Below are 13585 nucleotides of genomic sequence, written 5' to 3' on the forward strand. Positions count from 1 at the left end.
GCTATGCCTTCACAGAGCAGTCTCTTAAATCCCTTCGAGAGCACTTCCTCAAATACCTCCTTTCTCCACTAGGAGATACTGATGTGGCCTTCTGCTCTCCCTCTGTCAGAGTCATTGTGAGTCTGACCACCCACTTCTCCTTCACATACAGGCCAGCTCAGCTCAGGGTGTTCTAAACCACTCTCCAAGACCCGCCAAGGATTAGTCAATCTCTTCACACGAGTGATGGCAAAATAAAATGGCAGAAACTCTGCCTCAGACTTCCGGGCACCTGATTCCTGATGCAAGGCCAACTGGTGAATCGTAGCTCTCTTCCATCAATGAGAGCTGTAAAGGAAACTGTTAATTGCACTAACCCAGTTTGCGCTCAAAAAGGATCCCCAGGAGAAGAAACTTGATCCCAACCAGAGACTAGCGGTCCAGTGGTTCCAGGCCGTCGCCAATCCTAACCTCCCCACAGCCAAACCAGGGACAACTGAGGAGAGCAAGAAGATGTACTTTCTTCAAAGGCTTCAGGAAAATTAGCATCAAGAAAAAGGTAGAGCGTAGTGTCTTTAGGAAATGCAGAATGAGTTCATGTGTGCATGTAATCCTTGTGGGTAACGGATGATGTGACAATTAATTAAGACGAGAGGAAAAAATACATTCCTGAAAATAGCAGAATAAATTGTTAGGTTATATTATATGTTAATTGTCTTCCTCTGTTTACATGTACAGTAAACAACCAAGAGTGGCATCAAAGTGGATCCATCTCAGTCCATTCATGTTGAGACAGTCCCCAAGCCCCTGCTGCGGACTATAACAGTGAATATCAGTATTGACCTCTCTCTCTCTCTCTTTGTGACAATATTCTCTACATACACAAACAACAGGGACCGTTTTCAAAATGTCTTACCAACCTGTGGTGGTGGTGGTGATGTTGAATGAAATGAATACTGAAAATAACACAACGAGTGGTAGTGTTAATATTTGCTTTAAATTTTCATTTCAAACCCTAAAGCAATTACCACATTAATCTGATCATCTGTCCAGGTGCAATACATACAATATTTGCTTGACTGATATTCTAAAAGGAATATTCCGTTTTCATTTTCCAGTGCTACAACACCAGCACTTGAAGAGTGTTTCCTGTGCGTATCAAAAAATGGTTCACCACCCAAAAGGACAGCCAGCCGACTTGACACAACTAAGGGAAGCATTGGAGTCAATATGGGCCAGAATCCCTTTAGAACACTTGACACATTCTAGTCCATGCACCGACCAATTAAGGCTGTTCTAAAGGCAATGGAGGAGGGATCAGTATTAAGGTGTTCCTAATGTTTTGTCCACTCAGCGTATATATGTGTGAGATTCTTTATTGAGGGGGGTGTACTTTGCTAACAAACCTTCCCCTTGGGAAACGATTTAAATGGGAAAGTGTTGGGGTAAATAGTGTTGGGGTGAGAGTTACTGACTATACCGGCTGGGGGTCACGACATGCGAGCGGGTCGGGCTGGCTGAGCGGTCTGGCCGATCTATAGGTCACTCTGTATTTAAAACAAAGGATCTTTGTGGTGGCTGGATGTGCGGCTCGGATGGCTCAGGCCGGTGTTACGTTTTGGACCCTACCATTATTTGTCAGTGTCATATCGATGCATTTGTAAATGCGTGCACAAGGAGGTGTGTACGGGGGATGGACATGTGTCTTGGCGGGAGGATGTGCGTCTGCTTGTCCGCACGCATGGACATGGGCTCAGTAGGCCCGAGGGTAACGTGACTCCTTACTTAGGTATCTGAACATCTTTGATAATATAGATCATTGTTTGTGAGTGGATCTCTATGTATTTGAAGGGATGCTGTTGTTATGAATGTGACTTGGGTCTCTGCTCTCGATCCAGCATTGATGTTGACTGATATGTATGAATTTCAATATATTTCTTGCAACAACAAAAAAAAGTACACTATCGTTATACTTGAGTAAAAAGTAATGATTTCGTAATAGAATAACTCAAGTAAAAGTGAAAGTCAACCAGTAGAATACTACTTGAGTAAAAGTCTAAAAGTATTTGGTTTTAAATATACTTAAGTATCAAAAGTAAATGTAATCGCTAAAATATACTCAAGTATCAAAAGTATAAGTCATTTCTAATTCCTTATATTAAGCAAACCAGATAGCACCATTTCTTTTCTTTTTTTTCCACGGATAGAGAAGCATGTGTTTAGTGAGTCTGTCAGATCAGGCAGTAGGGATGACCTCTTCATAAGTGTGTGCATTGGAGTATATTCCTGTCCCACTAAGAATTCAAAATGTAACGAGAGCGTTTGGGTGTCAGGGAAAATGTGCAGAGTAAAAAGTTCATTATTTTCCTTAGGAATGTAGTGAAGTAAAAAGTCAATGTTGTCAAAAAATAAATAGTAAAATAAAGATACCAATACAGATACTTTAAAGTATTTTTACTTAAGTACTTTACAACACTGAACATGAATGTAGGAATGACAATTGAAAACAGCGATAGTCTTGAAAATACTGTTTCATCCAAAGGAGGGTTCTAACAAAAGTCTGGAATGTGGAATTGTTTCCTTTTTTTAAGGGCATTTGTGTGCCTTGCACCGCATCCGCAACTAGGATGAATTCAAATGTATGCCTCTTCAGTCAGGAGTACAAGCTGGTACAAGGGAGACACTGTACAGTAGGAGTCACGTTCTGTTTACTCCCCTAGATACTGTCGGAGTCACTCCCTTATCACCAGGCTAAACTTCATTCCTGCCATATTGGATTGTGGGAAGGGAAGAAAAACAGGTACACACTTACATACAGTAGCTATTTTAAGTGCCAGTAGGCATCGAGTTTGATGTCCTTCAAATCAGGAAACATTAGGCAAGAAAATAGAAACACAGCAAGCTTGACCTGTACGTTCACCCTACAGAATATCCAAATGAAAAAGGTAAGCTATGAAGAACGGTCTTTTGTGTTCCTGAATAACCTGGATGCTGCTGCTTTGAGTTGTCATATTTGGCATTCTTTGGCATGACAACAAGTTGAAAGGGGTGCTATAACAGAATCACTGAAACCCAGGCAAGTGTTATAGTCAACAGTAACCGTGAGCTCAAGGTTTAACTAGCCAACTGAGCATATTATCTTGTTACCATGGCTTTTGACCATGTTTAGAATGTCTGCTTGTATCAGGTACAAAATAATGAACGGAAGGGATTGACAGGAAAAGGAAACCGTATTATATAATATAGGATGCCGCCAAATAAATATATGTCGTGTCCCATTGTACAGTAATACAGAGCAGGTTAAAAATACGCCAGAAAAGTTTGAATATTTTAATAGCAATTCAAAATGCTCTGAAACTGCTCTGAATGCGTAGTATTGTTTTATATATTTTGTGGTGGTTAATTTCTTTACTATGAAATGAGGAGAGACAAACTCACCACACAAGTCAGAGGTATACTTAAGCTAAATCTTTAATCACTTATAAATAAGGGAGCAGGTCAATACAACACACACACATAAAGTGAATAGATTGAGTGCTTTACGATAATGATGGCTGGTCGACGAATCACCCTCAGATGATTCGTTGAGAGCCCCGAGACAAAAGTACAAAGGTATTTTATAGCCAAGATACATCCCTTTCAACCTACATGACGAATAACAGATGTATAGAATGGGTCACAAGGTTAAGATTTGTATGAAAGATACTTGTAATTCACAGCAGACAGTATTTGCTACAAAAAAAAAACGTTTTTATTGTGTAGAGAGTAGTGTCTGGCCCCCCATCTCCGTACAGGAGCCATGTCTCCCTGGTACCGTATAAAACAGAAACATTAACTCATGCTCTGGAATGAGGTCTCTTTAGGTTTTATCACCCAAAAGACATCATAAATCTCCCGTCAGTGTTATCTCCCAGAGGCCCATCCTCAGTAGAACACACACAGATGAGTGTTCCAACAACCCCTTATTCTGTTGCAAAAAACTACCATTTGATGCAATAATAGCGTTATAACATAATCTTGTCATTTTCACCGTACTATGTTGCCACAGAACCATCTTTAAGGTGAAAAAAAAAAACATTGAAACACATTTTATGCATATACAGTAGCTAACAATGATCAAAATACAGCTTGCTGTTTCATTTGAAGAGCATTTTGCCATCAAAGCCTCTTCAAATATATTAGGGGGATATGCCTCTGCCCCTGACAACGGGAGTGATAGAGTGCACGTTTAAATGCTGTTGCAAACCCTTTCGCTCTTTGTCCTCAGCATTGTAAAATCTAAATAGCTCTGCAGATGTGATGGAAACACTGCACATCCTGGTCTGGCGTATTTGTCTGATCCTGGCCCTCTGTGAGTTATTGGTTTTTATAATACTGCCCTGCAAAAATAACTATGGTACAGTAACGTGTACATAAGACGTACAGTAATTCCTTGTCTATCTTTCCTCAGTGCCCCACCCGCACCAATGCCTGTCAGTGCATTTCCAAAACAAGGGTCTCCTTTATGTGGCTCTGGGGAGAGACCTGGTCCTGCGGACCCAGTTCCAGATTACTCCAACAGAGAAGATCATCATGGTGATTTGGGACCGCCAGACTGAGAAGGGTCAGGGACAGGTCAGGCTGGCCGATCACCAAGACGCACCTGGCAATCCTCTCGACCAGAAGGGGGCCTTATTTAGGGTGGAGAATATAAGTTCATCTAACTATGGAGTCTACACCATCACTGTGACTGACCAGAAGGGGAACGAGCAATCAGCAAATATAGTTGTTCGAGAGATGGGTGAGAAACAGCTACACCAATAATTCTGGTCACTACCTAGATTTAGTTTGGGTCAAATATTGTGCAAACTAAAAAGTCAAATAACCTTGACATTAGCCTCAGTCACAGGCTTTCACCTCACCTTCCGAAAAATGTGAGTGACGTCTGGGTTCCGAGGCTACCCTTATGTGCAGAACTATGTAAGGATGCAAAAACCAATATAACTATATTTGGACTATTTGTTCTGCCTAACTTTTTCTCTCTCTCCCTCTCGCCTAGTTGATGCTCCTGTGGCGTCTTTGTCGCTCCAGTGTGAGGTGGCCAATGACAGGGCACAGTGGGACAGCCCAGTGTTTTCCTGGTTGGTGGATGGGGTAGAGCTGTCCAATCAGACAGCCAATATCTCTGCAGATGGCAAGAGACTCGACTTGTCCGGAATGAAGGGCCACAACTACACCTGTGTTGTCAACAGCAGTCTGGGGACAAGTGTCACACACTACGTCACTGGTATACATGCGTTATGATTATTCATTATGACTATTGAGTTTTTTTGTGTCTTTCATGCTTCTTTGCTGTTGCCTAGATTCTCCAACACCATCCCAAAGTAACCAATCCTGTAAGACTCTATGTGGTGTACTATTGGGCATCGTCATAGTGCTTCCAATCACATGTGGAACTCTCTACTGGTAAGATTACAGAACATCTCCCTGGCTTGTCTTCTACTGTACTACATTCATTTGGCACATTAATAAACTCCTGGTATTGTTTTTTGGTACGTGCACTCTTTTGACATTGCTGTGTGTTATTAACAGGAAATGCGTACAGCGGAGGACGAATGGGAATACATGACCTTTAGGAGGTCCATCGCGTTCCGTTATCAGTCTCATCTATGACACTTTGTTACACACTACACAAGACTTTGGCACATAGGGACATAGTGATATGAGACGGTATTATTCTGTTGCAACAAGTCACAATACCAGACCAAATATCATTCCAATCAAGAGCTGTGGCCCTATTCGCCATCAATACAATATATTGACATGCCTATTTATCAAATTAAGTTGGTCACATACACATATTTAGCAGATGTTATTGCAGGTATAGCGAAATGCTTGTTATTGGTGTATTTGTGGTATTTATTGTTGCGAAGTCCACACATATATTTTCACTAATTATGTCTTTGTATCTTGTAAGTCGCTCTGGATAAGAGCGTCTGCTAAATGACTTAAATGTTAAATGTTTAAAAAAAAGTACTGTATGCCATCACATTTACATTGTGCACATGTACAAATATGTTCAAATGAACCTGAACCTACTTTTGTGATGCCTATGTATGATATAAAGCAAATGGGATTTTTTTTTTACATTATTGTGTTTCATAACCTGTAAGGAAATCTTTGTAAACGTCCACTTTGCTACACTTCCATAGGAGACAGTGAAGAGACATGGAAACACAGCAGTCTGGATAAGTGAGGAAAAGCACAGCACCCCCTATTTAATAGCGCCATCCACTGGCTTGTTTTAAAAATTCCTCAATTCATAATATCACTTCAAATTGCAACTGGTTTGAGAAGGGGGGGAATTTTTAAAAATTTTAATCCAGTTGGATAAATAAAATCCAAACATCCTACCTGACCATTTGGAGGCGTCTGCATGGTCCTAAAGAACACTGTTGCCTCGTTTTGTATGACATTCTAATGATAAAACTGGGGAGGGGGGACAAAAAAGCGAATTCAGAATGTGGGGGACAATTTCACTCCTCTGCATTTGTTCTCTATTGTTTCTGCGAGCAAGGGGGGAGACCTATGACATTAGAGGGCACTATCAGACCAACTCCTTGAATGGCCTACTCCAAGCACGAACCACCACATTTAACCTTGGCAAGGTGACGGGGAATATGGTAGAATACAAATAGAGTAGTAGTTCCCTTTAATTCCTGTAACAGCAAGGCAATCAAACATGCAAAACGTCAATATCTAGACAAAGTTGAGTCGCAATTACAACAGCTCAGACATGACACGTGGCAGGGTTTTTCAGACAATCACGGACTACAAAAGGAAAACCAGCCACGTCGCCGAGACCTCCATCTTGCTGCCAGACAAGCTAAACACGCTCTTTGCCCACTTTGAGGACAACACAGTGCCACTGAGTTGGCACGTGAGTAAGACATTTAAACGTGTTAATCCTCGCAAGGCTGCCAAGCCCCAGACGGCATCCCTAGCTGCGTCCTCAGAGCATGCGCAGACCAGCTGGCTGCAATTGCCGTCACACTACCCTATCCCATCTGGACAAGAGGAATACCTATGTAAGAATGCTGTTCATTAACTATAGCTCAGCATTCAACACCATAGTACCCTCCAAGATCATCATTAAGCTTGAGCCCATGGGTCTCTACCCCACTCTGTGCAATTGGGTCCTGGACTTCCTGACGGGCTGCCCCCAGGTGGTGAAGGTAGGAAACAACATCTCCACTTCGCTGATCCTCCACACTACGGCCCCACAAGGGTGTGTGCTCAGCCTCCTCCTGTACTCACTTTTCACACATGACTGTGTGGCCATGCATGCCTCCGACTCAATCATCAAGTTTGCAGATGACACAACAGTAGTAGACTTGATTACCAATGTTATGTTCTGCTAATTACTGATGTCCCCTTTAAGGATGGAGCACCCTTGGTCATGCGCAGTGTTGTTCTATGTTATTCTGGTACTAACTCATTTGAGTAAATGTGAAGCTCCAGTTCAATTGCTTGTATTCAGAGTCTTTCTTATTATATAAATAAGTACTAAGTGTTAAGACACTACAACCAACAACGACGAGACGGCCTACAGGGAGGAGGTGAGGGCTCTCAGAGTGTGGTGTCAGGAAAATAACCTCTCACTCAATGTCAACAAAACAAAGGAGATGATAGTAGAATTTAGGAAACAGCAGAGGGAGTACCCACCCATCCACATCAATGGGACAGCAGTGGAGAAGTTGTAAAGTTTTAAATTCCTTGGCGTACATATCACTGACAAACTGAAATGGTCCACCCACACAGACAGTGTGGTGAAGAAGGCACAAAAGCACCTCAGGAGGTTGAAGAAATGTGGTTTGTCAACTAAAACCCTCACGAACTTTTAGAGATACACAATTGAGAGAATCCTGTCGGGCTGTATCACTGCCTGGTACAGCAACTCTACCACCCACATTCGCAGGGCTCACCAGAGGGTGGTGCGGTCTGCGCAACGCATCATCGGGGGCAAACTAGGACAAAAAGGCTTCTCAACAGTTTTCACCCCCAAGCCATAAGACTCCTGAACAGGTAATCAAATGGCTACTCGGACTATTTGCATTGTGTGCCCCCCAACCCCTCTTTTTACACTGCTGCTACTCTCTGTTTATCATATATGCATAGTCACTAACTATACAGTGTCGCGGTAGGAGATTTTGCTAGAATACCATTAAGGTAGCCCCGTCGAGAGTGATACAAGTCGTCTCACTCAAGTTCTTATGTCACCCGGCTAACAGGTGACTCACAGGCCCGCCGGACTGGTCTGGTCTGGTTATGTATCCTGCCCTTTTATTCTGAGATTAGCCTTTGTGGTGCCGTTAGGGGTGTTTCAGGATCTTAGATAATATCAATCAGACTTAGAGTACCTCTCCCCTGTGGTACCTTTACCAGGCATCTTTAGTTCTCAAAGAGTAGACTCTTCAACTCTACATTGCTCTATAGGATTCCCAAAGACTCTTGTATCCAGACATAAACCATATAAATCGGTGGCCAGCCGATTTACGATTGAATCCCTATTTACATTTTATAGAGTAGACTCAACTCGCCGTTGCTCTATAGGGTTCCCAAAGAGTAGACTCTTCAACTCGCCGTTGCTCTATAGGGTTCCCAAAGAGTAGACTCTTCAACTCGCCGTTGCTCTATAGGGTTCCCAAAGAGTAGACTCTTCAACTCGCCATTGCTCTTATAGGGTTCCCAAAGAGTAGACTCTTCAACTCGCCATTGCTCTATAGGGTTCCCAAAGAGTAGACTCTTCAACTCGCCATTGCTCTATAGGGTTCCCAAAGAGTAGACTCTTCAACTCGCCATTGCTCTATAGGGTTCCCAAAGAGTAGACTCTTCAACTCGCCATTGCTCTTATAGGGTTCCCAAAAAGTAGACTCTTCAACTCGCCATTGCTCTTATAGGGTTCCCAAAGAGTAGACTCTTCAACTCGCCATTGCTCTTATAGGGTTCCCAATCACTTTTAGTATCTAGACAAACGATTTACGATTTAATGCCTACACCCATCGGTTAATACTGCTTGAATATTAATACAGAGTAACTTTGCTTTTTACAATATAAATGAGTTGGTTGTCCAGTCCTTTAAATTGTCTTTTGTGTAGAAACTAGACTTGTTCCCCTAGAATGGGAGTGTCAGAGGCGTTCTCTCCCCTAGGGTTTTGGGTCTAGTTTCTACTTTTTAATTCAATGTTTGCAAGTCACACAGTTGTACACGTTATTTCAGTTTCTTCTTTGTCCTTAATCTATAACATCAACAATCATCAAAACACTTACTACTATTAATTTCTAAAAACTTAGACCACCACTGTTGCTATTCACCCACCTCAGTTAGGAGGTGGATTTATTCAGCACGAGGAGTGTGGAGGGTAGTTGTCTCAGTATGTCTCGTTCAGAAATCAGAAGTCAAGAGATACACTTGTTCTAGAGTATGAAAGTCAGATATGTATCCGTTTCTCCTACTAGAAGTTGCACTATGATTTACTGATTAGAACGGTTCGAGACAAAAAAAACTTATAACACCACCGTTGCTATTCATCCACGTTGCTATTCATCCACCTCGGTTAGGAGGTTGATTTATTCAGCACGAGGAGTGTGGAGGGTAGTTGTCTCAGTCTCAGTATGTCTTGTTCAGAAATCAGAAGTCAAGAGGTACAATTGTTCTAGAGTATGAAAGTCAGATATTACCTTTTAGGTTGATGATAGTTGAAGTATCACGAGCTGTCTGTCGGTGATAAGTCAAGTAGCACTTTCATGCCCTCTTAAGGAAGACACTCTCCTTACATACTCTTTTCGGGACCAGGTCGGCTTTAGTGCTGAGTCATATTCTAACCTTGTGGCGAGCTATTTCTGTAAAGGGTTAGTTTGACATGTTACTGTGAAACATTAATGACAGATGCATCCTCTATCCCCAACTCTTGCATCAATTTAACTCATTTATATTCTACTGCTAGTCTAGCTCTTCCTCGTTCCATCGATGGCTCGCTCTCTCCCCCTTCTGGGGGTGGTGCCCGAATGCAAGGCATCTCCTCGGGCCAGTTATCCAGCCCCCACTCAAGAGGCGGAGCCGGTGTGTGCTGATCCAGCGAAGGAGGTGTCCTCAGAGACCCTTTTTGTGCTACCGCATCAACATTCATGTACATACTACATCAATTGGCCCGACCAAACTCTGCTCCCACATATTGGCTAAGCGGGCTATCTGCATTGTGTCCCACCCACCACCCGCCAACCCCTCTTTTACGCTACTGCTACTCTCTGTTCATCATATATGCATAGTCACTCTAACCATATCTACATGTACCAACTACCGCAATCAGCCTGCCTAACCGGTGTCTGTATGTAGCCTCGCTACTTTTATAGCCTCGCTACTGTATATAGCCTGTCTTTTTACTGTTGTTTTTATTTCTTTACTTATCGATTGTTCACCTAACACCTTTTTTGCACTATTGGTTAGAGCCTGTAAGTATGCATTTCACTGTATTCGGCTCGGCACACGTGACAAATAAACTTTGATTTGATTTGAAACTACCTGCCCTCCAGAACACCTACAGCACCTAATGTCACAGGAAGGCCATAAAGATCATCAAGGACAACAACCACCCGAGCCACTGCCTGTTCACACCGCTATCATCCAGAAGGCGAGGTCAGTACAGGTGCATCAAAGCTGGGATCGAGAGACTGAAAAGCAGCTTCTATCTCACAGGCCATCAGCCTGTTAAATAACCATCACTAGCACAGAGAGGCTGCTGCCTACATACAGACTTGAAATCATTGGCCTCTTTAATAAATGGAACACTAGTCACTTTAATAATACCACTTTAACAATATTTACATATCTTGCATTAATTACTCATCTCATATGTATATTCTGTATTCTATACTATCTATTGCATCTTAGCCTATGCCCCTCTGACATTGCTCATCCATATATTTATACATTTTTATTCCATTCCTTTATTTAGATGTGTGTGTTAGGTTTTTGTTGTGGAATTTTTAGATATTACTTGTTAGATATTGCTGCACTGTCAGAACGAGAAGCACAAGCATTTGCGCTACACTCGCAATAACATCTGCTAACCGTTTGTATGTGACCAATAAAATGTGATTTGATCAAGTGTTTTACCCTTAAGTGTGTGTACATTACTGTATTTATACGTGGGATATTGTTTTTCAACATGAAAAGTTTTTTTTTTTTTTTTGAAATAGCTGGTGTGCGTCTTTAAGGAATAGCTTGATAATGTTGTAGAAAAACCCATCATCATAACCCGAATAATAATGAAGACTATATCATGTGTCCAGTTTCAACCCCCCAAAAAATTGAAACACCAAAAAACTACAAAGCACATTTTTGAACAACATTCCATAGAACGCTATTCTAATTCTATTTACTACTTGCTTATTGTGTCCAAAGCTTGGTGTCAAAGTTTGTGTCCGGACAATATGATTTGTTGCGTTGGCATTTGAAAAGGGTGCTTGGACACAAATAGATGGAGGGGGAGGAGTGATTATCAGTGGGATCATTTTACAACAGAATACAATAGAATCCACTTGTTTAAACACAGCTGAGTGGTGGACTTCATTGTGCAGGAAAGGGGAAATTGCACCGTGACGTCCAAGTACCTAACTGAGTACAAAGTCCTGCACCAGACTGCAATCTATCAGAGCAACTTTAAATTCACTACAGCCTTTTCTTTGGGTTGTTTTTGATGGTTGACATTTTTCTGTTTTATTTGCTAAAGGATTTTTTTGTTTTTATATTCTAAAACTGCATCCAAGCTTCCTGGAGTGCCGTGCCCTACCCCTGGAAAGTGGGCTTGCTTTTGAATGAATGCACTCTTGCCACTTCCAGACTCATAATCCATGGTACAGTTGGGAAGGTAAGTGCATTTCAAACTGCTGCTGACTTTACTCCAGTGCAAGTCATTGCCTAAGCTTAAATATAGACCAAACTACCAAGTCAGACTTTGAAAAGGAAGTGAAACAATGACCTCATCTTTGGAAAACTGGGTCTCTTATCGGTCTCTTATCAGAGAAGTCACAGGAACCATCCAAGACAAACGTCCTCTCAGTCTCTCAGACTGTCTGTTATTCTCTCTCTCTCTCTCTTTCAGGTGCCATGAGGATGCAACACTGCCTCTCCTGGAGCCTCTCTTTGCTACTTCTGCTCTTGTGTAAGTGCTTCTGTGCAACATGATACACTACGTAAAAATGTCGCACTACTGTATCTAAGTGTATTGGTGCAACCAGGTGCAGTGTATTTGACTGCTCTATTTGACCATTTGTGTATGATGTATTTGCCATATTAGTATTGAACTGATAGGTTATCAGTAGTCTCACGTGACAGACTTAACATTTGGTTCTGGGTGTCGAGATTACATGAACATTGATTCTCAAGTTTTTCGGTTTGTGTGTGATACACTGTCTTCAGTGCACACTCAACCTATGTCGTAGTTGCTTGCACCACACTTTTGAAAGAAAACGGTTTGAGTTCAAAGCCAAGGAATACTGTACTATTGTAAAAGTTTTTCAGGACCCTGTATTTCAAAGATAATTTGTAAAAATCCAAATAACTTCACAGATCTTCATTGTAAATGGTTTAAACACAGTTTCCCATGCTGTTTCAATGAACAATAAACAATTAATGAACATGCACCTGTGGAACAGTCGTTAAGACACTAACAGTTTACAGACAGTAGGCAATTAAGGTCACAGTTATGAAATCCTAGGACACTAAAGAGGCCTTTCTACTGACTCCCCCCCTTTGTTTCAGGGACACATTATTCAATTTCTGTTAGTCACATGTCTGTGGAACTTGTTCAGTTTATGTCTCAGTTGTTGAATCTTGTTATGTTCATACAAATATTTACACATGTTAAGTTTGCTGAAAATAAACGCAGTTGGCAGAGGAAGTTTACATGTCTAGAACGAGCCAAGGAGCGTGCAGCTCTGGTCATCTGAGGTGATTGAGACAATAGGGTGTGTTTCAATATGCGTCTTCTGAGGAAATGATGTCTACTTCCCTTTGTGTTTGATGGAGGTTTCCACAGAGGTTATGTGATGTAACAACAAAGCTTGACAAACATCACGTCAGGCAGAACTGTCATGTGCTCTGTTTTTATTATTTTTGTTTAACCTTTATTTAACTAGGCAAGTCAGTTAAGAACAAATTCTTATTTTCAATGACGGCCTAGGAACAGTGGGTTAAACTGCCTGTTCAGGGGCAGAACGACAGATTTGTACTTTGTCAGCTCGGGGGTTTGAACTTGCAACCTTCCGTTTACTAGTCCAATGCTCTAACCACTAGGCTACCCTGCCGCCCCAGTCACTGGTTGACGAACCGATGAAAGTCCTCTTCACTCCATTCTCAATATAAATTTGAGAAATCATGAGCTAAGTCATGAAAAGCATAGAAACCAACCGTATCAGTAGAGGCTGGTGTCATTTTAAATCGGAGGACAGGCTCATTGAAATGGCCATTCGTTCCACTCTTGCCAATACAATGAGCCCTTCCTCCAATTTCTCTCTCTGTCAGCCTCCATCGAAGGTTGGTAAGGTATTGATTTCCAATCACCCC

At 41.8% G+C, this 13585-nt stretch overlaps 1 protein-coding gene across 1 annotated transcript; it reads left to right on the top strand.

The window, feature by feature from the left end:
• Positions 1 to 2693: 2693 nt before the first annotated feature.
• LOC115141192 (uncharacterized) lies at positions 2694 to 6105 on the top strand. The gene is made up of 6 exons (XM_029679917.2): positions 2694 to 2924; positions 4247 to 4330; positions 4430 to 4759; positions 5018 to 5245; positions 5322 to 5424; positions 5551 to 6105. The coding sequence occupies exons 2-6, from the start codon at positions 4279 to 4281 to the stop codon at positions 5585 to 5587; spliced, it is 750 nt and encodes a 249-aa protein (XP_029535777.1). The 5' UTR covers positions 2694 to 2924; positions 4247 to 4278; the 3' UTR covers positions 5588 to 6105.
• The last annotated feature ends 7480 nt before the right edge of the window (positions 6106 to 13585 follow it).

Source organism: Oncorhynchus nerka, linkage group LG14 (genome assembly GCF_034236695.1).
Source record: "Oncorhynchus nerka isolate Pitt River linkage group LG14, Oner_Uvic_2.0, whole genome shotgun sequence".
In the NCBI taxonomy this organism is placed as follows: domain Eukaryota; kingdom Metazoa; phylum Chordata; class Actinopteri; order Salmoniformes; family Salmonidae; genus Oncorhynchus; species Oncorhynchus nerka.

Bases quoted from the DNA above. Each gene is read 5' to 3' on its own strand.
- LOC115141192 (XM_029679917.2), top strand. From the start codon at position 4,279: ATGGAAACACTGCACATCCTGGTCTGGCGTATTTGTCTGATCCTGGCC. The intron at 5,246-5,321 runs GTATACATGCGT...GCTGTTGCCTAG, and splicing joins TGTCACACACTACGTCACTG to ATTCTCCAACACCATCCCAA. The intron at 5,425-5,550 runs GTAAGATTACAG...TGTTATTAACAG, and splicing joins ACATGTGGAACTCTCTACTG to GAAATGCGTACAGCGGAGGA.